Source organism: Bubalus kerabau, chromosome 5 (assembly GCF_029407905.1).
Source record: "Bubalus kerabau isolate K-KA32 ecotype Philippines breed swamp buffalo chromosome 5, PCC_UOA_SB_1v2, whole genome shotgun sequence".
In the NCBI taxonomy this organism is placed as follows: domain Eukaryota; kingdom Metazoa; phylum Chordata; class Mammalia; order Artiodactyla; family Bovidae; genus Bubalus; species Bubalus kerabau.
In genome coordinates this window covers 1,158,867-1,184,069 of record NC_073628.1, presented here as the reverse complement: position 1 = coordinate 1,184,069, position 25,203 = coordinate 1,158,867, and the positions used below count along the sequence as shown (strand labels likewise).

Here is a 25,203-nt window from a genome sequence, read left to right as displayed (position 1 = left end):
GCTCATCCTGGATCTGGCCTAGGGAGCAAGAGAGCGGGGAGTCCTCCCAGCCCAGCTGACAGTTCCCCTGTCCCCCACTCCTGAGGGTCCCAGGCCCTTTGGGTTCTGTCCATGCTTCCCCAAGGGCCTCTGATATGGGCTCAGGCCACCCAGCCAGCTGCGGGGCTCAGCCTGAATCTTCCTACCCTCTCCCAGGAGCAAGCCTCCCCCACTCTTCAGACATGGAATGAGCCCAAATGCAACAAGCTCCCCGCCACACCCTACACTCCATCCAGACCTGACCTGGCTATGCACCTGGGCTGGGCATCTCGCTGAGTTCAGGGTCCACCTCCAGCCAGGGCTTCTCTCCTCAGCAACACCTTACTCCTTCGGTTCCACCTGGGGCAGGGAAAGAGGAAGGACCTCAACCCAGCCCCAGCCCCAAACAGCCCTGGAGTTAGCCAGTGCTTCCTTCCGGGATAGCCCCGCCCCACCCCCACCCCACGATGTTTGTTATCCAAAGTGCTGGCTCGGAGTCAAGAACACACTCTCCTAAAATAAAAAATAAAAAAAAGAACACACTCTCCTCCACACACACACACCCAAATACTCACACCTGAGTGCTCAGGCTAGTAAGGGAGAGGCCCCAAGGGCTTACTAAGCACCTACTGGGGACAAAGCTCTGAAGCCAGAGGTCAGGAGAATTGAGAGTGGGAAAGAGAGGGCCCAGTGGAGGCCCTGGCCATCACGACCTTCCCCAGCTGCACTCACAGCTCTAGGGTCCCGAGGGCCCACCTGTCCCAGGAGCGTATAGAAAGCAGTCTCCTGCAAGGATTTTTGTGACCCTTCATTCAAACAGCCGAGGCTGAGGGCGCCTCTCAGATCCGTCCCTCCAGGCGAAGGAGCTGCGCTCTCCGGGGGGCCGAAGCCTCTCAGAGCCCTGAGATGCCCCCACGGGCTAGAGGAGGCCCCGCCCTCACTCTCCACTGGGCAGCCCTGGGGACGGGGGTTAAGGAATGTTTGGGTCGTCTGGTCACAACATTCCCCCCGCCCAATTATCACCTTCGAAAGCTCCCGGGGTTCCTTGGCCCCCTAGGCAGAAGTCTTTCTCCCCTCCTCAGAGCGAGGCCCCCAGGGCCTGGCACAGGTACACACCTGGCACAACACAGATGCCCGAAACATGCCCCCCACCCCGCCCTGCGGCTGCCCCGAGCCGGCGGAAGGACGAGGTCTTCGCAGCCTGCGGGGGTCCCTGCGCCTCCGTGGCCTCCAGTCGCTGTCTGTCCATCCTGGGGTGGCCTCCCGGACGCTCCCCTCCACGCTCCGGGGTGTTTCCGGCAGACACCGCCTGAGGTGTAATTACCTATGTTTGCTCCCGCTCTGGACAACCAGAGTCCAAGCGGCCGAGGGCTCGTGTTCCAACAGCGGTCGGCTGGGGCGGACCCTCAACTGCCTTTACCGGGCTGGGGGGCACCCTGCGAGGGCGGGTCCCGAGAGCGCCGCTTAAGGTGGACTTCTAATTGGAAGCGACAAAGGCTGGGGGTACAGTGCTGCCCAGGGGGCCACCACGTCCCACCAGAGTTCAGATGTGTGACCAGAGGCACACCTTCTCGCCTCTGAGCTTCCCACTCCACCTCCCACCCCGTAAAATGCAGACCCGGGCTCCCACCGCCAGGGCTCGTGGAGAGGGGACGCGCGCGTGCCTAAGGTAAAGCGCCGCCTGGGCCGGGCTCGCGGGGTGCGCTCGTACCCGTCCCGGGCTAGAGAAGCCGCTGCCCGCGGCAGGCCCCGCTCGAACAAAGACTGCCGGGGGTGGGGTGGGGTGGGGGGCAGCTCCTGCCAGGCCGGTGGAGAGAGGACGCTCGCGCTCGGGACCCGGAAGACTGGACCCTCCGCGGGTGTAAGATGAGACTGGGGGGTCTCCGGGTGGGGCGGAGCGCTGGGGCCCGGAGGGCTTCCTGGAGGTGAGGTTCCAGGCGCGGGATCGGAGGCCGCGCGGCCCCTTTAAGAGCCGGGGCCAGGGCAAGAGGGGAGGGCAGAGGGCGCCCGGCGACGGCGCGGAGGCCGGCCCCCGCCCCCCACGGCCGCCGCCTCTAATCTGCACCCGGAGCCGGGGCGCTGGCTGACGTCACCTGCCCCCGAGCCGCGTGCGCTGATTGGCTGCAGGTGACGTCAGGGGCTTTTTTCGCTCGGCATGACCTCATCCCCGCCGGCGGCCCCGCCCTCCGCCCCGGGCCTGTCACTCGCGGCCGAGCGCGGCGGCCAAGCCGGCTCCGCGGCCCCCGCCCCCCGCCCCGCCGGACGCCGGACCCCGAGCCCGAGCCCGAGCCGGAGCAGCCCCGGCCGCGCCCGCCGAGCCGCGGGGTGGGATGCGCGCGTGCCCGCCCGCAGTGCGCGCGCTCGGGCCCGTGAGAGCGCTCCCCGCGGCGGCGGCGACGGCGGCGACCCGCGCGCTCCCCCGGCCCCGGCTGCGCGGGCCCCCGCCGGGCCCATGGGCTGCGCGGCGGAGCGGGCGCGCTGAGCGCAGCGCAGGTCCCGGGTGCCGGCCTGAGGCGAGCGAGAGCGAGGTGAGCGGGGCGCCGGTGGGGCTGGGGGACGCGCGGGGCGCCGGCGGGGCCGGGGGGTGGTTTTCGTGCGGGGCGCAGGCGGGGCTGAGGGGGGTCGCGCGGGGCGCTGGGGGCCTGGGGGCGACGCGCGAGGCGCCGGGGTGCTGGGGGTTCGCGCGGGGCGCCGAGGGCCTGGGGGTACGCGCGGGGCGCCGAGGGGCTAGGGGATCACCGGCGCGAGGCCCGAGCGCCCGGCTCGGCCGGGTGGGCGCTGCATCGGGAGCGCTCGGGGGGCTGCGCGGGGGCGGGCACGGGGAAGAGGAGATGGCCTGGAGATGAGCGGCCCCCACCGGCCCTCAGGAGCGCCGCGGACCCGACCGAGAAGTCCTTCCCCCGCCTCCCGCGGACCCCGGCCCGGCACACACCCGGCCACCGCTTCGCCTCCTTTCTACGCGCGATTCTTTCTTATTTTGGTGGGGGAGGGGCATGAATTAAGGACGAGGACGACCATTAAGATCGAGCGTGGATCTATCTGAGCCCCATGTGCCCCCCAAAAAGCCACCCCCCCCCCCACAACACACACACAGAGGGACCAGGATTGAAGAGGATCTTCCTTTCCAGGGCCGGGCGCGGAGATGCGGCGGCCTGGGCCGTTGGAGCTCAGGGCGTTTGGCGGGTGGCAGCCTCAGGAGACGTTCGCTCCGTGTCTGGCCTTCTCCCCTGTCTTGCCAGGCTGCGATGGGCACCCCCACCTCAGGGAGCTCAGCTGGCCTCTGCGGAATAAAGGCCAGCCGCCAGCCTGCTGCAGACGCGGCGGGTGCTGGGGGAGGGGCTGGCACTGCCAGGCTGAGTGCAACCAGCCTCCTTCAGCCTGTGCACCCACCTTGGGGTGAAGGGTATGTAATAGTCTGGCCTGGAGGGGAAGGGGCAGAAATGGGCCCAGTCTGCACGAGGTCATCCCTTCTGGGAGAATTTACCTTCTAATTTCCTGCTGCAAAAAATGTACTGACTTTGCAAGGGGGAGCGTTGGGGCCTGGGCTCTCAGTGATGGGGTGGGGGTGGGCGGCCTCCGTAGGATGGGGGAGAAAGGCGACGGGTGGAGTGTGCGGTCTGCAGTTTTCTTGCGCAGCTTGGTGAAGGGGAGGGGGTTCTTCTTGCCTTGTGCCCTCTGCTCCTGGGGGTCTGTGGAGGTCTTAGGGACTGTCCGTTCCCAGCGTCTCCCCGAGTCCTTCTTGCTCCCACAGCAGCCCAGGAAACGCAGGTAGCATCCAGCACCCCTGTCCTGCCCCAAGAGGGCAGGTGTCCCTGGCATTTGCTCCTCAGATGGTTGATAAGCATCCGCCAAAGATGGCCAGGTCATGTGACCAGGGACTGGGAGTTCGTCCTGAAGTCTAACTGAAATACCTCCTGCTGTAGTCAGCCTAGGGCCCTGGGGGAGTTGCTAGGCAGGTTCTAGTCCCCTGCTGCCCTCCGGAAGCTTCCTGGGTCCCAGAGGCTGCCTCTGGAAAGGGCAGGTTCCAAGCACAGAGATGCAGAAAGATGTTTGAAGCCCCTTTCCACACCAGGACCCTTCCCAGCATCACCTCTCCTCTAGGCTGAGGCTGACCTTGAGGCCCAGAAGCTGCAAAGAGCTTGGGGTGGGGGGTGGGGGGCCCGTAGGCCGGGGGTGGAGGAAGCGGAGGTTGTCTGCCTGTCTCCTAGATGTGCAGCTCCCAGGGAGAGGAGAGGAAGGGGCGAGCCCACAGCAACAGTGATGAGGCTCTGGCTGAGACCGTCAGACTGCACAGGCTGAGGCCCCCTCTGCCTGAACGTCAGACGGTGACTGGTGGGCGCTGGCCCCGGCAGTTAGCATGGGGGAGGGGTGCCCAGTAGAAGTCCTGCAGATCAGCGGGGATAAAACCAGCTAGGCAGGAGCAGAGGAAGCCAAGACTGGTGCATCCTGAGCCTGCCTCCCCGAGGACCCTTGTGCCAAGCCCTCCAGTCCCAGTTCAGCCCCAACTCCTGGGCACTGAGGGTAGAGCCCCACCCCACTGTCTCCCAAGTCCATAGCCTCCCCAGGTTAGGCTGGCTCTGCCTGGCCTTGCCAAGAGCAGCCAGGACAGAGTGGACGCAGCTTGGGTCCTGTGCCAGTCATCTCAGAGAGCTGGGGGGCGGTGCAGAGAGCAAACCTGGTGAGCACGTGGGCCCTGCCTATGAGAGGCCACCCCTGCCAGCCTCTCTCCTGGCTTCCAGAGGGTAGCAGTTTCTGCCTCCAAGCCTGCCCCAGGGTCAGAGTGAGCCAGAAACCCAACACCGGGGGTCTGTCCGCCGTCAGCTCTGCCTGAGGCCTGCCTTTGTGACCTGGCTCCGCCAGGCCGGAGCCACGCTGAGTGGTGGCCACGGTCTGTGTCTGCCTGTCCCTGGGATTCCCGCGATCCCCTGATGCTGAGCACAAAGTGCCATGGTGAAGATGCCCCTAGTTGGGAGTTTTCTGGTTGTACACGTGCTGAGGGACATGGATGTCCCTCTTGGAGGCCATGGGAGCTGGTGAGGAGAGGCTGTGGCTGCATCTGGGGCTGGGGCGTGCTGGAATCTCGGGCACTCGCGTGCAGAAGGTGAGGACACGCGTGCAGTGACCACGTGAACGCGCACACACGTGTGAATCATGGCACACGGGGCTGGGATGGATTGTGGGAACCGGGTAAGTATGTGCCATGAGCGTGGCCAGTGGCAAAGGGCTGTGTCCAGCCTGTATTTCACATGAGGGCCAGGCGGCGCCGTGGACCCCAGGAAAGCAGGGAGGCGGTGCCTGTGGCCTCCCAGGCCTGGCCCAGCGGCAGGCAGGGAGGGGCGGGGCTCCTCCTGCTTCTGGCCTGGGACCCTGTCTCCTGGCTGCTGCCCTCTGGTGGGGCTGACCCAGGCTCCCAGCTGACCTAGGCTCTGGGTGCTCCCTCCCCAGGGGAGGGTCTCGGCTGAGCCTGCAGGGGGTCCTTAAAAGCCGGGAGGCCCAAGCCCCTACACATGCATTTCCTCTGCGCCGCCTGGCCTATTGCAGCATCTCCACCCGCCCCTGCTCTGCCCAGCTCTGCGCCCTGCTCTGCGTGTCGCAGCTGGGGAGGTGAGGGGTCTGCCCAAGGAGGGCCTGGGGGCCAGCACGATGCAGGGGGTCCCGCCCAGGAAGGGCAGGGCTCCCCAGGATGGGAGAGTGAGCCTGTGCATGTGGGAGGTGACTGGAGGGTTAGGACCTGGTGGGGCGGGCGGGGCTGAGGTGGTCCCACCCAGCTGCTGGGCACCTGAGGGCGGGCGCGGGGAGCGGGCGAGGAGCGGACCTGGCTCTGCAGCTCCGCCTGCTGCCGCAGGAGCAGCGGTTGCCTGGCACCCCTGCTGTTGCCATGGCAACAACGGAGGTGCCAACTTGCTAATGAGTCCCCCTCAGCTGCGAATAACAATATTACAGTGGTTAATAGGGCCAAGCCAGAGGCTCCTCAGCAGCCAGGGGTGGGGACCAGGTACCAGGTGGGCCCACAGGCCAGCCGTCCACCCCTCCAGCCCCTGCCCCCTCTCCTCCGCGGGTCTCCGGCCTCGCCTCCCTGCCCCTCCGCCAGCCTCCTTTCCCCTCCATGCAGTGGGCACCCCTTCACGCCCCTCCGGCAGTGTAAGGACTGGAGGGCAGGGGCCAGCAGGCTGGCCGCAGGGGCAGCAAAGGCCTCCTCCCCCGCCCCACCTCCCCCCATGGGAGGAGGCTCTGCCCATGGTGTCCCCACCCCACGGCCTCCTTGTCGGGGTCCTGGGCCTCTGGACTGGATGCAGGTCCCACACCCCACGGTGGGAGGCTCTGCCCAGGTGGGTCAGGGGGGCCTGGAGGCGGGTCCTGTCCCAGCCTTGAAGGGAGTCAGGCAAGAACTTGGAAAAACCTCTCAAAACCGCTCGACCAGGAGTCGAGTTGGGAACCCCTGGGCACATGGACAGAGGCCTCAGAGCAGGTCGGGCCCCTCAGCAGGCAGACCCACTGTCTTGCCATGGCCCTCAGGAGGGCAGGGCCCCGTCTGCACCCCAGGCCCTGCCCCCACCATCAAGGCGCCCAAGCGCCTGAGGAGCAGCATCTGTGAGCAGGACCTCGAGCTCCCAGCACTGCCCAGGGCCTCCCTTGGCACCAGCTCCAGTTGCCCAGCCCTGGGCTGCCCGTGCCAGGCGGGCCAGTCCCCACCTGCCGTGCACCTACTCCTCTGTGACCCCCGGCACCCCCCACCAGCCTGGGAGCTCATCCCAAGGGCTGGCACAGAGACAGTGGCCACTGCCCCCAGGGCCGGCAGTGCTGACTGAAAGGCGAGGCGTGTCTCCAAGCGCTGCACCCCAGCACCCTCTGTGGCTGCCAGCGAGGGGCTTACCCAGGGAGTTCCCTCACTGGCCCTGTGGGGGAGTCCGTCTCTCAGCCTCCCCGCCCCCAAGCTGGCAGAGGAGAGACCCCGGGTGATCAGGGCGGCCGTGGGCCCCTTTCTGTCCAGTGTCCTTGATGCGACCTTGGGTTGATCCCACCCCTCCCCTGAGCCTCAGTTTCCCCAGCTTTCGAGCAAACTCGTCATCCTGAAGATGCATGCCTCCCTGGGCACTGTGAGGCCTGGGAGGGGGGGCGTTGAGAAAGGCCAGTCTTGGCAGGTGGGCCAGTGGTGGCAGAGGCTTGGCACCAAATCAGAGGGGGCTTCTGCCCAGACTCCAGAGCCTCACGTCCCACCCACCTCCTACTCCCTCCAGTCACCCCTGAGCCCGAGGGTCCTACACAGTCACCCACACTCACCGCTGGCCACTATCCTTGGGTGCCCTCCGCCGCACCGCAATCCTTGCACCCCCCAGGCTCCCAAAGGGGCCTCCTCAACCCCAGGGCACTGATGAGTCTGTGGTGCCCCGTCATAGTGTCTGCCCCATTTCGTAAGTGTGTGACCCAGCCCTGCAGAAGGAGGAGGAGGCTGGCCCCCTGTGTGCCTGAACCCTGGCCCGCAGAACTGGGACGCAGAGCTCCCGGCCCAGTCAGTGCCCTGCCCTCCACCCCATCCAGATGATCGGCTTATGGAGCCAGCGGGCCACGCCATCCAGAAAGTGGGGGGCAGGGAGAGACCTGTATCCCCAAGACAGGACAGGCAACGCGGAGGCAGAAGGGGGTGCTCTAGGAGGGGTGAGCATCCGGGGGGCCCGGGCCTGGGGGAGGGACCCTCGGGCCTCATCCTGCCTGAGTCCTGCGGTCCTGCCTTCTGTGGTCCCCACTCGCCTTGCCACATCCTGCTGAGAGGCTGGCGCTGTGACCTGGAGGGCTCAGGATGGGACCAGCCCCTCCCGAGCACCCTTCCCAGGGTCACAGACCCCAATGGGAAAGCAGCGGGCTTAGGGAGCCCAACCTCCATGAAGGAGCCAGAGGGAGCAAGAACCCTCCCCACTGGCATGTGTCAGCCCCAGACGCGCTGCTGCCCTTGGACCAGTCCCCTTGCCAGCCCGTCCGAGGCCCAGGGGCCTGCGGGACCACTGACCGTCCGCCTCTCCCCGCAGGTCTGGCGCCATGCCTGGGCACTCCAAACCCTAGGCCACGTCCAGGCCGTTGGAGCTGCCCCTGCCCGCTCCCGGGGTCGCCCCTCCCCACCGCCCACTGCCGCGCCATGGCCGGGGACCGGCTCCCACGGAAGGTGATGGATGCCAAGAGGCTGGCCAGCCTGCTGCGGGGTGGGCCCGGGGGGCCGCTGGTCATCGACAGCCGCTCCTTCGTGGAGTACAACAGCTGGCACGTACTCAGCTCCGTCAACATCTGCTGCTCCAAGCTGGTGAAGCGGCGTTTACAGCAGGGCAAAGTGACCATCGCTGAGCTGATCCAGCCTGCTGCCCGCAGCCAGGTATGCAGCCCGCCCGCCTCTCTGGCTCCTCCGGGAGCCAGGGCTGGGGCAGCCTTCCCTTTTTCTGCCCTTGAAGCTGCCCTGTGCTCCTCGGGGTCAGATTCCAAGCCATTGGCAGGCAGCGCCCCTGTCCACCTTAGGCCTACAAGAGAGCTCCTCCCCAGGGTGACCCTCCGCCGACAGACTCAACACCCTCCTACCAGCTTCCCGCCCTCCCCACAGAGCCACTGACCCTGCCCAGATCCCCACTCAGCCCCACACAGAGGCCTCCATGCAGGGCCCAGCCACGTGGTGTGGCTGTGCCCGGGCCGTGGATGGAGCCAGAGGGGACACGGGAGACAGACGGGCAGCGAGGGGGGGCGGCTAGGCCCACTCTGACCACCCTGAGGACTCGGAAGAGGACCAGACGGGCAGCTGGGGGGCTCACACAGGCACAGGGGCATCCAGCCCCGGTCTCTCCCCCTGGAGTCCTGAGGACCAGGAGTTCTCTCCGAGGCCTGCAAGACCGTCTCTGGTCACCTGCAGGCAACAGTTGTCTCTGTTGCCCAGGGGCATCGAGCCCACACTGGACTGTGACCTGGGAAGCCCGCGTGGGGGAGGTTTGAGCCCCCCACCCAGAGGCTCAGGGAGGAGTCTTGGTCACTGGCCCTGCTTGGGGCAGAGCTGGGATGTGAGAGGAGCCAGACGGGAGTCCCCTGCGGCCTCCAGTGAGGGGAATCCGGTGATGAATAACCCCCAGCAAGTGCTGGGCCAGAATGCTCTTCCATTGGCTGTCGGTGACATCATCGGCCCAGGGCTGGCAGCTCAGCAGGCTTAAGGGCTCAGCGTGTTGGGGGGGGCCACCAGCTGCTCCGAGCCCAGCGGCTCACATCTGGGCCCCCAGCTGGTAGCAGAGAGGGGAGGGCCGGTGGGCCCCAGCTTCCCACTGCTGCCACTGGGATGGCTGGGGGCAAGGAGGGCCTGCTGCAGCCTCCGGAGGCCCCATCACTGGCCAGGGACAGAAGGAGACCCCAGACCCAGAGGTCCCCCCACCCAGCCTTCCGAATCCCCAACGTGTGCCTCCTGGGGCCCTCGGCCTCCCTGGGAGCCAGCCAGGCCTCCCTGTGCCCCGGAGGTCAGGGCGCCCGCACGCGCCTCCTGCGAACTCACGCCTGCCCCGCGTCTCCTCCACGGGGGCTGGGCCCCGGTGTCTGTTCACTGTACGGGGGAGCGTGGCTGCCTCAGGGGCTGTGTCCCCCGACCCTCCCTGCTCCGGGGCTGCCCTGTGGCTGCACAGTCAGCTGTCCAGGGTACACCGTGGCTGGGCGCCCGCCCTCCCTGCCTTGGAGGCACCACAGGGACAGGCCCCCCTTTCCACCGCCTGACCAGCAGCAGCGGAGGCGGCAGGGGATGCGGCGACTGGCGGGCACCTGGCCCCCCTGACCTCTGCCCTCTGCCCAGATGGAGGCCGCGGAGCCTCAGGACGTGGTGGTCTACGACCAGAGCACCCGGGACGCCAGCGTGCTGGCCGCAGACAGCTTCCTGTCCATCCTGCTCAGCAAGCTTGACGGCTGCTTCGACAGCGTGGCCATCCTCACAGGTGCCTTCCCGAGGCCTCTCTCCCCGGCTGGCGGCAGGGCGGGGGCGGGGGTGGGGGGGCACGTCCAAAGGGTCACGTTCCGGATCGGCCTCTGCTCTCCTCTCTAAGCCCAGGGCCCAGCGTCTGCTGGGGCAGTGGGGACCCAGTGGAGGCGAAGCTCGGGAGCTCTGAGTTCTCAGGGACTCCTCCGACCCCCTCCCCCGGGCCCCCACACTTCAGGTCCCCCCTCCAGCGAGGGCCCAGGCCCACCACCAGCAGGTGAGACATGGACAGTGGGAAACCCCGACACAGGCCTGAGGCAGGGGAAATGGGGGGATCTAGGCAAAGACCTGGTGTACCTTGGAAGCTACCCCCCCACCTGCACACGTGCGCGCGCGCGCACACACACACAGACACACGCATACAGTCTGAGGGAGGAGGCATAGGCCCCACCCTGGGGAACCCTAGTCTGAGCGGGAATTGATCCCCCACTGGGGGGTCCTCTGAATGCTCCCAGCTGGCACAGGGAGCCTAGCAACCGCCTATTTGATCACCACCGCTATCTGCCAGGGGGATGTCCCCATGGGGCTTACATTCCCCCAGATCAGACTGGCCAGCCCCCTCCCCAGGTGGCCCAGGGCCTGTCCCCCGGGATGTGCGACCTCCCTGCCTGGGTACCCTGGGCTACAGCAGGAGGGGGTGGGGGGAGGGCCCACACCGGCATCACCCCCACCATCACACAGCTGCTAGGGTGCTGCTCTTCATTCTGACACCTGCCCTGAGCACCTCCTGAGCATGACGGGCATTGGGAGCACCAGGCCAGCCCTCCTGTGAGGAGAGGGGCTGCAGACTGCTCCTGCAGCTGCCGGGGGCCGGGGCTCCGGGCAGACCCCTCAGAGAACGGGTCCTGTGAGCGTGTGCTGTGCTCTCCATGTGTGGATGGGGTGTGTGTGTGTGTGTGCATGTGTGAGCTCTGGGAGCCAGAAGCCACAGAGCTGCAGAGCTGACACAGCTGATATGCCCTGGGGCTGTGTGGGCCGAGCGGAGGGGGCGTCACAGGTGTCCTGGTCTGCCCGCAGTCCCCGGGAGCCCCTGTGTGTGTGCACACACACGCGTGTGCGTGCCCTTGCTGCACATGACACCAGAGGCCCTCCCAGACATTTGAGAAGCGGGTCCCCGAGCAGCGCCCCGCTTCCCCCTGGGCTGCCCAGGGCCCTTGCTGGTCTGTCCCAGGTGAGCTGGGTGGGAAGTCCCCTGCGACCTGGCTGTGCCCCACCCCAGGGTTAGAGGGTTTCCCCCGTTTCTCTGAGGAGCAAGCCAGGGAGCAGTCATGACCCTGAGGAGGGACCAGGCTTGGGGCAGCGCCCACCCGAACCCTGGAGAAGGGCAGGGCTGAAGGGTTAGAGGCAGGCCGTCGGCCCAGCGAGCTAGGCACACGGAGCGGGCTGGGCAGACGCCCGCGGGAAGGACAGACCCCTCCGTGGGTGGGAGGAGAGGCGCCAGGGAGACGCGCGGCACAGCCAGGGAGAAGGGAACTCCAGGGCGGGGCGCTTTGCGGGAGCGAGCGGTGGAAGCGGGTCGCGCCGGGGTCCAGAGCCGGTGCCCAGACCACGCCGCGCCTCTCCCGCACGGCTACTGGCCATGACTCCCGGCGGGCATGGGGACTCGCGCCTGGCGCTTTAAGGGATGCACGGAATGCGGGCCGGTGTGGTCGCCGCGGGCCGCCCAGCCCCTGCGCGCCACCCCTGGACCCGGCGGAGAGGACTCCGGGGCTTGTGGCCCCTGCGCGGAGGGCGGGTGCCGCCCCAGCCCGGGACTGCGGCGGGCAGGGACTGCGGCGGGCAGCGGGGGCTCCGGGGCGCGCCCCCAAATCCTGGCCGAGCCGCATCCTCACTGGAGCGCGCAGTGACAGAGGTGGGTGGGGCCAGGAGTGCCTCCCGGGACGCGCGTTTTTCCCAACCTGCAAGGCATGGTTGGGGAGGGGGGGCTACCCTACCGAAGGAGGGTGCCCTGGAGAGCCTTAGGAGATCTGAGCACCTCCCCAGGTCCTGAGAGGGCTGCACCCGGGGGAGTGGGGGACAGACGGTCCAGGGCTGCTGGCACAGATGCTGCCCCTCCCATGTCACCCATTCCCAGGCCCTGGGGTGTCCGGAAATCATGGGAGGACGGGAGGCTACAGGGAGCACTCTAAGCTGCCTGACTCTGCCTGGAGGGCGTTCTTGGGGGTTCCAGAAATTGCAGCAAAGGCTGGCAGATCTCTGCCCCTCCTAGAGGCTCTCCTTAGGAAGAGGGGGTTCCTGGTGGAATTCTCCACCCCACACACTTGCCTGTCTTTGCTGCTCAGAGAGCAGAGGAAAGGGACTGGCAGAGAAGGGTCTTCTGAGAGATGGTGCAGGCCCCGCCCCTCCCCCACGGGCGTCCCTGGCTCTGCACAGTGAGCTACGGCCCGGCCGGCCTCCCCTCGGGACCTGAGCAGCAGTGCCCGTGCCTCTGTCACCTGCTTCTCCCCATGCAGCCAGCGAGCTCCCCTCCACGGCTGACACCTCCATGCCCCTAACCTGGAGGTCATGGTCCCCCAAAGTCCAACCTTGGTTAGGGGCCCCAGGAATGCACGAGGCAGGCACTCTGGTTTCTCTGAGCTGGGTCTAGGTGAAGAGCGAGGTCGCCAGGCATCTCTGTCTTCAGGAATCAGCCAGGTCTGGCCCCAGCTGTGTCTGCGGGCCCTCGCCTCGCCCCTCTGCCGCCTCCTGGGGACAGGTCGGCCGTGACCTGGCTGTTCGCTTATCCACTTCCATGAACCTCAGCACAGTGTCTGGGGCAGGCAGGACCAGGACACCGAAGCCCGAGGTCACTCGCTGAGTCCAGTGTGTGCCCGTGGGTCCCCCTCAGCCCCTTCCTGACCAGCGGAGGGGCTCCTTCTGCCCACGTGCAGTCCAACGTATATGCGCGGGCAAGGAGGCAGGACACACGCCGGCCACGTGTAAAGCGTGTGGCCTGCGTGCCCCAGTCCCCAGAGCTCCTTTCTCAGCCCAGCCTCTGCTCCTCCGTCGTCCCCTGCTGGGTGGAATGGAGCCTTAACCCGAGCGCACATGGCCCTGTGTGCTGTGCCAGCTCCAGAGAGTGATGTCATGCCCAGGGCACGGGGGGAGTGGCCCTCAGAAGCCCTTGCCTCTCTGTCCTGGCATCCAAGCCTGGCCCGGGGCTCCCAGCCAACTGGAGGGATTGCATCAGCCCTGGGGGAGAGGCGGGCAGGCCCAGCCTGGCCCCACGCCAAAGCGTGAAGACCCCTGTGGCCTCTGAAGCTGCCTGTGCGTGGGTGCTGCGTGTGCTGCGTGCTGACTGGTCATTTGTGCGGCCTCCACTTTTATGGGCATCACAGCGGCGTCCTGAGGGAGGCCAGCCCCTGATTGGCATGAGGAGGGATGTGGGCTTAGGGGCGGGTGATGGGAGCGGGACAGCCTGGAGCCCTCCAGGACCAGCACGGAGACCAGGTGCTCCAGCCAGGGGCTTGCCGGCAGACTGGGCTGGGGTCTGTGCAGGGGGAGGCTGGGCAGCTGCTCTCCTTCCCCATCCAGCCCACCGCCTGACACGCGTCTCATCCATCCGCCCGCAGGGGGCTTTGCCACCTTCTCCTCCTGCTTCCCCGGCCTCTGCGAGGGCAAGCCTGCTACCCTGCTTCCCATGAGCCTCTCCCAGCCCTGCCTCCCTGTGCCCAGCGTGGGCTTGACCCGCATCCTGCCTCACCTCTACCTGGGCTCTCAGAAGGATGTCCTGAACAAGGTGTGTGTGCAGCCGGAGCGGAGCCTCTCCTGGGCTGGCCTGGGGTGGGGGGGGGGGGGAGTGCGGGGGTGGGGGAGCTGACCGTCGATGTAGGGGGTAGATACGCCCGGGTGTGAGCCTGCCGGTGGTTTCACAGGACCCCAGAGGTCCCGGCAAGACCAGGGCAGGGCGGGGGCAGGGTCTGGCAGGGCTGGGCAAAGAGGCGGCTCCCTGCCCCTTTGGCTCTGCAGCCTACATGCCAGACTGCTGATGTCACTGGGCCCCTGGCCAGCCCTGAAAGAACCCCGTGTTTTAAAAATGGTGACGCGGAAAGAGGGTAAAGCCACCGCCCAGGCAGCGCAGCCTTAAAATTCCTGGGAGCGGGAAGCAGGCTGTGGGCGGGCCTTGCAGGAGCGGCCCCCCACCCCTCCACCTAGCGAGGGGCATCCCAGTTTTCAGCCGGCTGCACCCGCTTCCACCCTGTTCCCTACCCTCCCAGGATCTGATGACCCAAAACGGAATAAGCTACGTCCTCAACGCCAGCAACTCCTGCCCCAAGCCCGACTTCATCTGCGAGAGCCGTTTCCTGCGCATTCCCATCAATGACAACTACTGCGAAAAGCTGCTGCCCTGGCTGGACAAGTCCATCGAGTTCATCGGTGAGGTGGCCGGCACCCTCTCGCCCAGGCCCGGGGAGGGCTGGGGGGGGGGGGCGGGAGAGGGCGGGGGAAACCTGGGGGAAGGGAAGGGCTGTGCGGCCCCAGCACTCACGTGGACCCCCGTCCCCAGATAAAGCCAAGTTGTCCAGCTGCCAAGTCATCGTCCACTGTCTGGCCGGCATCTCCCGCTCTGCCACCATCGCCATCGCCTACATCATGAAGACCATGGGGATGTCCTCGGACGACGCCTACAGGTAGCGCCGCCCCCTCCACCCGCTCGCCCCGCCCCCTCCACCTGCTCGTCCGTCCGCGGAGCCACCGTTCTGGGCCGGGGAGGAGGCCTGAGCCCAGCCCTGGCCCACTGGGGTCTGCCCAGCAGCTAGGTGCCCCCGAGTGGGCACTGGGGGCTGGGGCGAGCCTGGGGAGCTGCCTGGCCCGGCCGGAGCCCTGCCCGCATCCCGCGGCTCTCCCCCAGGTTCGTGAAGGACCGGCGCCCGTCCATCTCGCCCAACTTCAATTTCCTGGGCCAGCTGCTGGAGTACGAGCGCAGCCTGAAGCTGCTGGCCGCCCTGCAAGGCGACGGGGCGTCCCACCCCGGGACCCCGGAGCCCCTGCCGGGCCCTGCCGCCCCACTGCCGCCGCCGCCGCCACCACCACCTACCTCAGAGAGTGCTGCGAACGCCGCCTCCAGGGAGGCTGCACAGACAGGGGGTGCGGAGGCCCCCGGCCCCGCCCCTGCCACCAGCGCGCTGCAGCAGGGCCTCTGCGGCCTGCACCTCTCCTCCGACCGCCTCCAGGACACCAACCGCCTCAAGCGCTCCTTCTCGCTGGACATAAAGTCGGCCTACACCCCGAGCCGGCGGCCTGACGACCCTGGGCCCCCGGACCCCGGGGAGGCCCCCAAGCTCTGCAAACTGGACAGCCCGTCCGGGGGCACGTTGGGCCTGCCTTCCCCAAGCCCTGACAGCCCGGACGCGGCGCCCGAGCCGCGCCCCCGGCTACGCCGGCGGCCCCGGCCCCCAGCCGGCTCCCCGGCGCGCTCCCCGGCGCACGGCCTCGGCCTGAACTTCGGCGACGCCACCCGGCAGACTCCGCGGCACGGCCTCTCGGCCCTGTCGGCACCCGGGCTGCCCGGCCCCGGCCAGCCGGCCGGCCCCGGGGGCTGGGCGCCGCCGCTCGACTCCCCGGGCACGCCCTCCCCCGACGGGCCGTGGTGCTGCAGCCCCGAGGGCGCACAGGGCGCGGGCGGCGCGCGGTTCGCACCCTTCGGCCGGGCCGGGGGCCCGGGCGCGGGCGGCGGCGACCTGCGGCGGCGGGATGCGGCGAGGCCCGAGGCCCGGGACGCGAGGACCGGCTGGCCCGACGAGCCGGCCCCCGAGACGCAGTTTAAGCGCCGGAGCTGCCAAATGGAATTCGAGGAGGGCATGGTGGAGGGGCGCGCGCGCGGCGAGGAGCTGGCCGCGCTGGGCAAGCAGGCCAGCTTCTCGGGCAGCGTGGAGGTCATCGAGGTGTCCTGACCGCGGCCGGAGCGGCCTCTCCGCGGGGACGCGGCGCCCCGAGCCCTTGGCTGCCCTCGGCTGGGCCCGCTATAAATATATATTATATATAATGCAAAGAAAGGTAAATGGTTTTACTGCGATTTTTATCGAGAAGTAAATATTTCAATTTTTTATTTATTTAAGCTGTTCATTCTGGCAATGATTTGGCAACAGTGCGGGCGGTCCTCGGAGCTCTATTTTTACTGTCTGGTATTTAAACTGAAACCCACGTTTCTAAGCAATATGAGGCCACCTTCAGTTGCAAGCTGGGGTGCCAGGCCTGGGGTTCCCTGCCCCCTCCCCCAGGAAACACTGCTGACCATTGCAAAGAGGCTGCTGAGCTTTCGTGCACTTTTTACATAAGAAAAGGGGAAAAAAGGATAGAAAACCTTTGCCGCAGACTGAGCCGCAGAGCCTCCCTGCTCTCCCGCTGCGTCCTCTCCTGCCCCTCCCTTCTCTGCTCCTCTCCCGGCTCGGCTCCTCACCAAAGCCATAGATGGGAGGGGGTGTCCCGGGAGCCGGGGGGCCCCCCAAGGAGGCGCTCACAGCCCCCTGCCAGCTCCAGGCACTAAGTCTCAGTGCCACCGAGGGCGTCCCTGCCACCCATCCCCCCAGCCTGTTGCCTGCCAGGTGTTGGGGGGCCAGGGTGGGGTCCGGAAGAGGCTAGCAGTGCAGAGAAGGGGGCTCTGAGTGTGAGGGGACATGAGTCCCCAGGGCAGGGTGGAGGTGGAACAGCCCCACTCGCGTCTGAGCCTGGGTCCAGCCTTAGTTCCAGTTCCGAGGAGGCTGCTACCCTCTCCTCCACCTTGTGCCCCCCCCCTCCCAGCGCCAGCTGCCAAGTGGGGAACTGGCAGAGGGGGAGCTTGGCCCCTGGGGGGCAGTGGGAATAGCTGGGCCAGCCGCGCTGGCTCCACTGGTCGGAGGGCAGATAGATTCAGGGTCTTGTTCTGCCGGTCGAGGTGCCTCTCAGAGGAGGCACCTCATGCCTCTGGGTGGAGGTGGGGTGGGGTGTGGAGGCTTTCCTTCACTTGGGAGAGCCCCCTCCAGCTAAAGGCCCCTCATGTGAGCAGATGCTGGAGGTGTCCCCCATGTCTGCCAGCCCCCACAGGGCCCTCAGAGGAGAAAAACCCCATACACCCCTCTCCTGTGGAGCGCTCCCCTCCCAAGTCTCCCTGATATCTTCGAGGTGACATGCCAGTCCCCAACCCCCATTAGCTTTTTGGCCCAGGTGGGCCAGCCTGGGGGTGAGGGCAGGAGAAAAGCCCCAGCTATCCTCACCCCCCACCATCTGGGGATCAGGGGGACCCAAGGCTTTTGGCAGCAGGAGTGGGTGTCCCCCGACCTTCAGATGTCCTGGAGCATCCAGGAGTGGATGCTGGTCACTTGGTAAGAGGCCAAGGCCTGGCTGGAGGGGTGGCCTGGGCAGGACTGAGTGCTTGGGCAGGTGGGCGGGAGTTGCCTGCCCCCAGCTGCCCTCCAGCTGTTTATTCTGTTTGTTCTTCTTTTGACCCCAGCTCCTGTCCCGTCAAACCTCCTTTGAGCAAAAGTCCTGTTCCTGTTCCCTCTGTCCCCACCCCGTTCCCCCAAGAAAATAAGCTATCATTGTTGTATTTGCAATCTATGGATTAGAGGTTTAAGTATTTATTATTATTGGTTTATTATTATTATTATTGATTATGTAAATCTGCCTCCTGTCTGTCTATCGCGTTGGGTTTCGGAGGTGACCCTGGGTGTGGAGGATGCACTGGTCCCCTCTCCGCACCCCACGCCTGTGCTGTCCAGGAGACAGTGGTGGGGGCCACTGGTTGAGCCCCACAGCCCTGGGGGCAGGTCCCACGGCCCGATCCCCTCCCTCCGTCCTTCTCCAGGGCTGCCGGTGCCCTGTGGCTTCTGGCCCGGGGCACATGGGGGCTTTTGCTCTTGAGACACTGGCTGAAGTGAGTTGTTGTGAAGGGAGAAGTCCTGGTCTCAGCCCCCCAGCCCACGCCTCTCCCCATGCGGGGGGCACCAGGCACCCAGCAAGAGCCCTTTCCTGGTCAGTCCCACCCACTCCCTGGGAGGTGCAGAGTGGGGCCCCAGGGCCCTCCCCTCCCTGCCGGCCCAGTGCCCTGGCATGGGGTCCCCAGAATGGACCTGGCCCCCTCCTATTATTTGCTGGAAAGTCCAGCGGAGGAGAGGTGGCAGGTCCGCCCACCCGGCTCCTGGTCCCTCTGGACTGGGCCGCCCACCCACCTGCCCGCCCCTCCTCTCCACCCCCTCCCCCATCGCGGCCGCTCTCTGCTCCCTGTCCTGTCCCCTTCTTTTGTATTTGGAAACAACGTGTTGTAATAAATCCTGAGATGGGTGTTTTCTCCATGCGTCTGGCTGCCTCTTTCTTCAGGCTGGTGGGAGGTGGTGTGGAGGGGCTTCCTGGGGCCAGGAGGTGGAGGGTATGGGACCTGGAAGGCCAGACTGCCCCCCACTCTGGCTCTGAACCCAGAACCCTAAACCCAGGGGGCAGGGGGGAGGGGGGAGGGGGGACGGGCAGATGTAGGATGTAGAACAGCCTTTTTTTTTTTTTTTTTTGCTGTTTCAAGCTACTGAGAATTTAAATAACGTAGAACTATATAAAAGGTAATCTCAGTTTCGGCCTTCAGCTCCCCCCAACCCTCTCTCCAGAAATAACTGCTGGGAGCAGTTCCACACCCCCCTGCAGACCTCCCTGTGTGTGCACGCATGAGCAGCGTGTGAGTACACGCATGTACCTACCACACAACAGCTCTTCCTTTTCACCAGAAACAGGGGTATAGCTCTACAGAGCATCTGCAACTAGCTTTAGGGTGTTGTTTAGATTCCTTATGGAACGTGCAAAGCCCAAAGGCACAGGGATGCCTGATGGGAAGCTCCCTGCATGTCTCTGGCCACCGGGGTCCTCTCCCTGGAGCCAGCGCCCCCTGCAGGCCTCCTTCCCTCCCTGCCGGGGTGGCCGAGCTGCAGTATCAGTGTCCCCCTGGCCACTGAGCGTCCTCCGCCCTCGCTGCGGCTCTGAGCATCCCCATGGTGTCTCCTGGGACACATTCTGGACCTGACTCCCCTGGCTCCCTCCAAAGTTTGCCCAGCCGTTACCATAACGACGGCTCCGCTGTACTGAGTGCTTGTGATGTGCTAGGCACCACTCCCTGAATTTCCTGGGAACCTCAGCTCTGGAGTCTCCGGGCAGCGTCCCCAGCAGATCTGTGCCCTCTGCCCCGCCGACCTCTGGCTAATGTGGCTCAAGATCTCCACTGGGGGGTCTGACCCTTCTTGGCGGTTGAACCTGCCTATCCTGGGGACCCTGCTCCTTTCTGAGCAGGCAGGTAGCCTAAACCAGTGACACCAGCCAGACCTGTGTCTGTGCAAGTGTGTGTGACCACACACACGTGTACACATAAGCACATGTGCACGTGTGTCAGCACACACACTTGTGTGGTGTATGTGTGTTTCAGGAAGCAGGAGAAAGCCAGGCCAGCCTCTCATCCGGGTCTTCGGGAGGAGGTAGGGTCCTTGAATCCTGCATCCTTAAGAGTCCTCAAAGAGGCCAAAAGCTAGAAGCATTGGCTGTCCTCTGGCAAAGCTATTTTTAGCTCAAGAACATCTATTTATAGCTCTGGCAGCCCCTTGGAGTCAATAAAGAGGAGGACTGGAAAAAGCTGATGGTTGTTTGCAGCAGCGCAGTGGCGCTTCCCCACCCCAACTCTGTAGGAGGACGGGAGACCAGCAGGGGCCCTGGGGCCAGGGCAAGACTCCAAACCCCCCGGCTCCCAGGGGTCAGCTGGCCCCAGGACTGAATGAGGCAGGCAGGGCGGTCGGAGCTGGACCTCGGGGGCTGGCCTCCGCCTGCTCCTGACCACAGTCTGGTCCCGGCCACACCGGGTCACCTAGGTTCTGGGCCCTCTGCTTATGTTTCCATATCTCCGCCGCCACCCCTCACCCCAAGACCAGGAGCTCTAGGCACTTGACGGGTTTGGGATGGGGGACAGATGGGTGCATTGAAATTGTTTGCGGTTGGCTTCAGACTGCTGACCGAGATACTGTGGGCTGGGATGCCCGTGGCCCTCACCTGGGCCAGTGTTACTTGCAGACACCCCCACAAACATTTGCCCACCACACATCTCAGCAACCACCATCAGGGCACTTTGAAAAAACAAGGATTATTACAGGCCCTGAAGTACACAGTGTGCCTGTGTTAGTCGCTCAGTCGTGTCCGACTTCTTGCGACCCCGTGGACTGCAGCCTGCCAGTCTCCTCTGTCCATGGGGTTCTCTAGGCAAGAATACTGCAGTGGGTCGCCATTCCGCCTGGGGTCATACAAAGAGGTCACAAGGAGAGAGGAAGGGTGCAGGCCTGCGGTTGTGCTCTTATTGGGGTCAAGTGTGGGGTGCCCAGGGTTTTGCAGTTTCACTCTTTGTTGGTGAATTAAGATATGAGCAGGAATTAAGGGAAGGGGACAGTTGTCTAGGTCACCAGGGCTTTCCACATGGGGACCCTCAGGGGTAGGATGGCCTGACTCTTCAGCTGTGCAGCTGGTGTGCGTGTCTGCTCAGTCGCTTCAGTCATGTCTGACTCTGCAACCCATGGACTGTAGCCCACCAGGCTCCTCTGTCCATGGCTTTCTCCAGGCAAGAATGCTGGAGTGAGTTGCCACGCCCTTCTCCAGGGGATCTTCCTGACCCAGGGATTGAACCTGCAACGTGTTTATTTCGGTTGGATACCTTTGAAACGGACGCCTCAACAATCAGTGCTTAGTGTCTGGCACTACCTTTACAATCAAAACGGCTATCAGGCACAGGGGTGGATGGACAGTTGGTGGGTAGCTACATGAGTGGGTGGGTAGGTGAGTGGACGGGAGGGAGAGATGGATGGACAGGTGGGGGATTAAGGAGAGGATGGGTCACACGGATGGATGGTGGGTGGGTAAATGGGAGGAAGGCAGGGAGGGAGGGAGAGAAGGAAGGTGGGTGTGTAGGAACCATCTGTCACACACTTGGGTGCATGCTAAGTCACTTCAGTTCAGTCCGACTCTGTTCAACCCTAAGGGCTGCAGCCCGCCAGGCTCCTCTGTCCGTGGGGATTCTCTGAGCACAAATGCTGGAGTGAGTTGCCGTGCCCTCCTCCACGGTATCCTCCCCACCCAGGGATTGAACCTGCATCTCTTAAGTCTGTCTGCATTGGCAGGTGGGTTCTTTCACACCACTTGTGCGTCCATCCACCCTCCGGCTGGACAATGGGCATCCTGTCCTTGGTTAAGGAAGGTGCTCAGTGGCGGCTCAATGACAACCACAGACTACCCATCTTGGAGGTGGACGCCACTGTAGAGACCCAGTCAACCCTCTCCAAGGTCCCAGGAGGGGACCCAGCTTCCCCAACAGCCCAGAGGGTCAGGGTCAGCCTCAATGGCCTCTCGGGCCCCTTGCAGCTCAGACCCTGCTTCTGTGAGTGGGTCTGTCTAGGTGTTTCTGAGGCTCAGAGTGTGGCAAGAGCCAAGAGGGCCGATTCTCAGGAAGGCTGCAGATGGCGGTTCAGCCTCTAAAGGCCGGGCTGCATGTGGAGAGGCTGGGACACGCGCAGGGAGAGGGCAGAGGCGGGGCTGTGCCCACTAGGGCCATGTGGGAGCCCAGCACCTCTGGTCAGGGAGTGGGAGGGAGACACAGCCCTCTGTGGCTCTGGAAGACAGCTTGGGGCTTCACCTCTTCTGCAGAAAAGTGCTCCGTCCTGAGAAGGGGAGAAGCCACAGAATCTCCGAGGGCCTGAAGAGTAGACAAGAGGAGTTGGTGTGCTACTCTTCCAGAAAGAGGGGGCTGGGTCCTGGGCACACAAGTTGGGGGCAGGGGGGCGCTGACTGCCAGTAGGGCTTCTCGTGGGTGCTAGGCAGCGGGGGCTCATTAGGCCGAGACCCCAGAGAAACCTCCGTCTTTTACCCTTTTTGGCAGGGGCGGGGTTTCTAGACTAGTAAGGCAGTTCTGGGCCTGCTCCTGGCCCTGGGGTTTGGGAGTCTCCAGACACAGGGTCCTTCTGAAGGAGAGGCCAGACCCTGAGGATGCGGCGTGACTTTAGGAAAGGAGAACTGGCCGGGAGCAAGATGAGGCGGATGGCGCCCTTGGGGACCGAGGACGGGACCAAAGCTAGTCTTGGGCAGAAGGGAGGGAAGAGGCTGCGACAGGGGCCGTTCCCAGAACCAGGAAGGGAGGCGGGGGATGAAGGAGGAGGACAAACGAACTCCCGCCCCGCCCCGCCCCCACCCCAAACGCACAAAGGCTGCGGGGCGGGGTGACGCCAGGGCCAGGCTTGGCCAGCTCTAGGCAGGTCCCCGGGGGAGCTCCCTCCAGCCTTTCAAAACCGAGCCAGGCTTCTAACGCCCCAGGCCAGGGGAACGGCAGGGAAGGGGCTGGGGAGAACCGGGGCAGACCTGGTTCTCTCCATCTCTGAGCAAACACCACTTGGGAGACCAGGGCAGCCAAGGGCAATTCGGGAACAGGGAGAGCCGTCTCTTGCCCCATCTCCCCCTTGAATTAAGTGAAGCACCCCGCCTCCTGGCAGCACAAACGCTCCTAGGGCTCCCCGCACACGGACACCTGGAGACTGCCCAGATCCCCCAGAGCAGATCCACCCAGGAGAGGAGTGTTGGCACTGCGGGCATCAGGCCGGCGGAAGCCGGCCTCAGCCTGACACAATTGGTGGACGTAGCTATAAAAAGCCAAGGAGAGTTTGAAATAGAAGTGGGGGAAGGGAGGAGGGGCTGGGAGGGGGGCCGGAGTCCCGGAGGGAGGCAAGCAGGAGAGAGGCCCTGGGTGCTGACACCAGGGTAGGAAACAAAGCCCCTCCTGGAGCACCCCAGCCCCCGCACCTGTCCAGTGGGAGTTCACATCTGGAAACATTTGGGGAAGCAGTGAAGTCCAGCCAGCCTGGTGCCCAGAGTGGGGGGACGGCGTGCGGGACAGGATGGCAACCAGGGCCGTCCACACCTCCCGCCTGGCTCTGGGCCGGTGGCTCCCAGGGGGCCTGAGAGCAGAGCAGCCTCTCGCCCCAATGCCTCCAGTCTCTGCCTCTTCCCGGGTCAAGCCCCTGGCCCTGGAGCCCCACCCCTCCTCCAGGCCCCCCACTCCACAGGGGCCCGGATCAGGGGAACCCAGGCCTGGCGGGAAGGAGGCTCGGCTCAGCCCACCTTTACCTGCTTCCTCTACCAGAGCCTCAGTGGCACCGCCCACCTGCCCAGGATACTGGGCTGATGGGGGTCCCATGTATGTCGGGCTGTGAACATCAAGGCCAAACCTGGGCAGCCAGAGGCCTGCGGCACTGACAGCCCCGTGGGCCCAGAGGGAGCAGAGAGACCCTCAGAGCTCCTTCTCTGAGTCCCCACACCCTGCCCCCGGCTGCTCTCAGCCCTGGTTCCCACAGGGACATCACTGTATCTGAGGTTCCTGCACCTAGGAGCCAGCCTCTGCCCCTGGCTCCTGCTGGTGGTCAGCTGTGGGGAGCTGGGCGCCAGGTGCCAGAGCAGATCTAGAACAAGAGGGTGGTGGGGAGCAGCTGATGAGGCCCTTCCCCTTGAGTCCACACTAACAGGAAAAGCCGGAGGGACTGGATTTGGGGCCGCAGAACGGGGTGAGGGTACAGCCGGGGGGGCCTCAGCTCTCCCTGCCGGTGGCTGGTGCCCTGGCCCTCCCCGGGGCCCAGCAGGGGAAGGGTGTGGCTGTACCGCCAGTGGGGGGAATGGGCGCGGCGAGGGTAGGGCTGGCCCGCTGGGCGGTGACGTCAGCCCAGTGTAGGGGTTCCTAGGGAGTCGGCCTCAGGACACGTCGCCGTCACACTCCAGTCCCTGGGGTCCCCCTTCTGGGAGCGCAGATCCCACCCTACCGCCCCGCACAGCCAGGGCCCGGAGGCTAGGCGCGGTGGGTGCGCCGCCCGCGGGCGCTGAGCTCCCGCGGGGACGGATCCGGCCCGCCGCGACGCCCTTGGTCCTCCAAGCGCCTCTGTCCCTTTGTTCCCCCGCCTCCGCGCGCCCTCGCGGGCCCCGGGCCGGGAGCGTAGGGGGGCGCGGTGAGGACCTGCCCCGCGCCAAGCCCGAGGGCACGGTGGCCCCGCCCCAGGCCCCAGGTGCGCAAACACCTGCCTGGCGAGTACTAGACTCGGGCGCCCCTCCTTGTGCTCCTGGCCGGCCTTCAGCTCCCACCCAGCTCTTCCCGATCCAGGCAAGCAGCCCGGCAGCGCCACCTGCTGCCCACGCCCTGGACGGGGCGGCCGGTGGGCGCGGGCCGGACCCCCGAGGGCCCTCCAGGTTGGGAGGAAGTGTGGCCTGGGAGTCCGGGTCTTCAGCGGTCTCCAGCCTTCCGGCACCCTCCCGCATCCTCCTCCGAGACCCTCCCCTTGGCCCATCTGCAGCCCCGACTGCCCGCAGCATCCCCCTGTTGCGGGCCTCTGGCCCACTGCCACACCCCAGGGCTCAGGGTCACATCTGCTGTCAACTGCCACAGCTGTGTCTCCAGCCAGATTTCATCCTCAGCCTTCAGACCCAGAAAGGACAAGCTGCCAGGTGCCACCTACAGTCTAGCTGGCACCTTGGCTCCCTTCCTTTCCCCTTGCCCACCCTCTCACCCCTCCTTCCCTCCCCTCACCCCAGTGCTCTCCAGCAAGCACATTGACTGTGGCTCCCAGCCCCTGCACCTCTCATCTGGATGGGGTCGCCATGTCCAGGCCTCCTCCGTGGGCCCCCACACCTTCCCACCTCCACTGAGCTGCCTGCAAGCACCCTCCTCTGCCAGCCACTGCTTCTCTCTTCCTGGAAGGTGCCCCTGCCCTGGTGCCACTGGTGCCAATGTGCTCCATGTTCATCCATGGCTCAGGTGCAGTCGTGTGCTAAGTCCATTCAGTGGTGTCCAGCTCTGTGCGACCCCATGGACTGTATGCCGGCCAGCCTCCTCCATCCAAGGAATTCTCCAGGCAGGAATACTGGAGTGGGTTGCCCTTCCCTTCTTCACCTAGGTGCAGGGCCTCACTCAAATCCCTCCTTTGCTGAGCAGCCATTCACACTCGTCCTCCTTCGTCAGGGGTCTGCCTCTGCCCCCACTGCCCAGCAAGGGCCTGGCGCTGAGAGTCCTGATCTCTGCCTTCACGTTCACATGACATTCTCCTGTGTGCCTGAGTGTGTCCAAACATCCCTTGTTTATAAGGACACTAGTCATACTGGATTAGGGCCCACATTCGTAACCTTATCTTAACTAATTTCATTTGCAAAGACTCCATCTGCCAGTATTAGGGGTGCACCTCCACCACCTCCCTGCAGGGTCACACCAG

The 25,203-nt window shown here is 65.4% G+C and overlaps 1 protein-coding gene across 2 annotated transcripts; it reads left to right on the top strand.

The window, feature by feature from the left end:
- The first annotated feature begins 2,276 nt into the window (after positions 1-2,276).
- DUSP8 (dual specificity phosphatase 8) lies at positions 2,277-18,228 on the top strand. 2 transcript variants are annotated; one of them, XM_055580508.1, is made up of 7 exons: positions 2,277-2,546; positions 8,043-8,380; positions 9,821-9,959; positions 13,552-13,718; positions 14,197-14,356; positions 14,487-14,610; positions 14,832-18,228. In XM_055580508.1, the coding sequence occupies exons 2-7, from the start codon at positions 8,150-8,152 to the stop codon at positions 15,871-15,873; spliced, it is 1,863 nt and encodes a 620-aa protein (XP_055436483.1). In that variant the 5' UTR covers positions 2,277-2,546; positions 8,043-8,149; the 3' UTR covers positions 15,874-18,228. The 2 variants fall into 2 exon arrangements, with proteins under 2 accessions (XP_055436483.1, XP_055436482.1); XM_055580507.1 differs by lacking the exon at positions 2,277-2,546 and having other exon boundaries at positions 4,203-8,380.
- Positions 18,229-25,203: the final 6,975 nt, after the last annotated feature.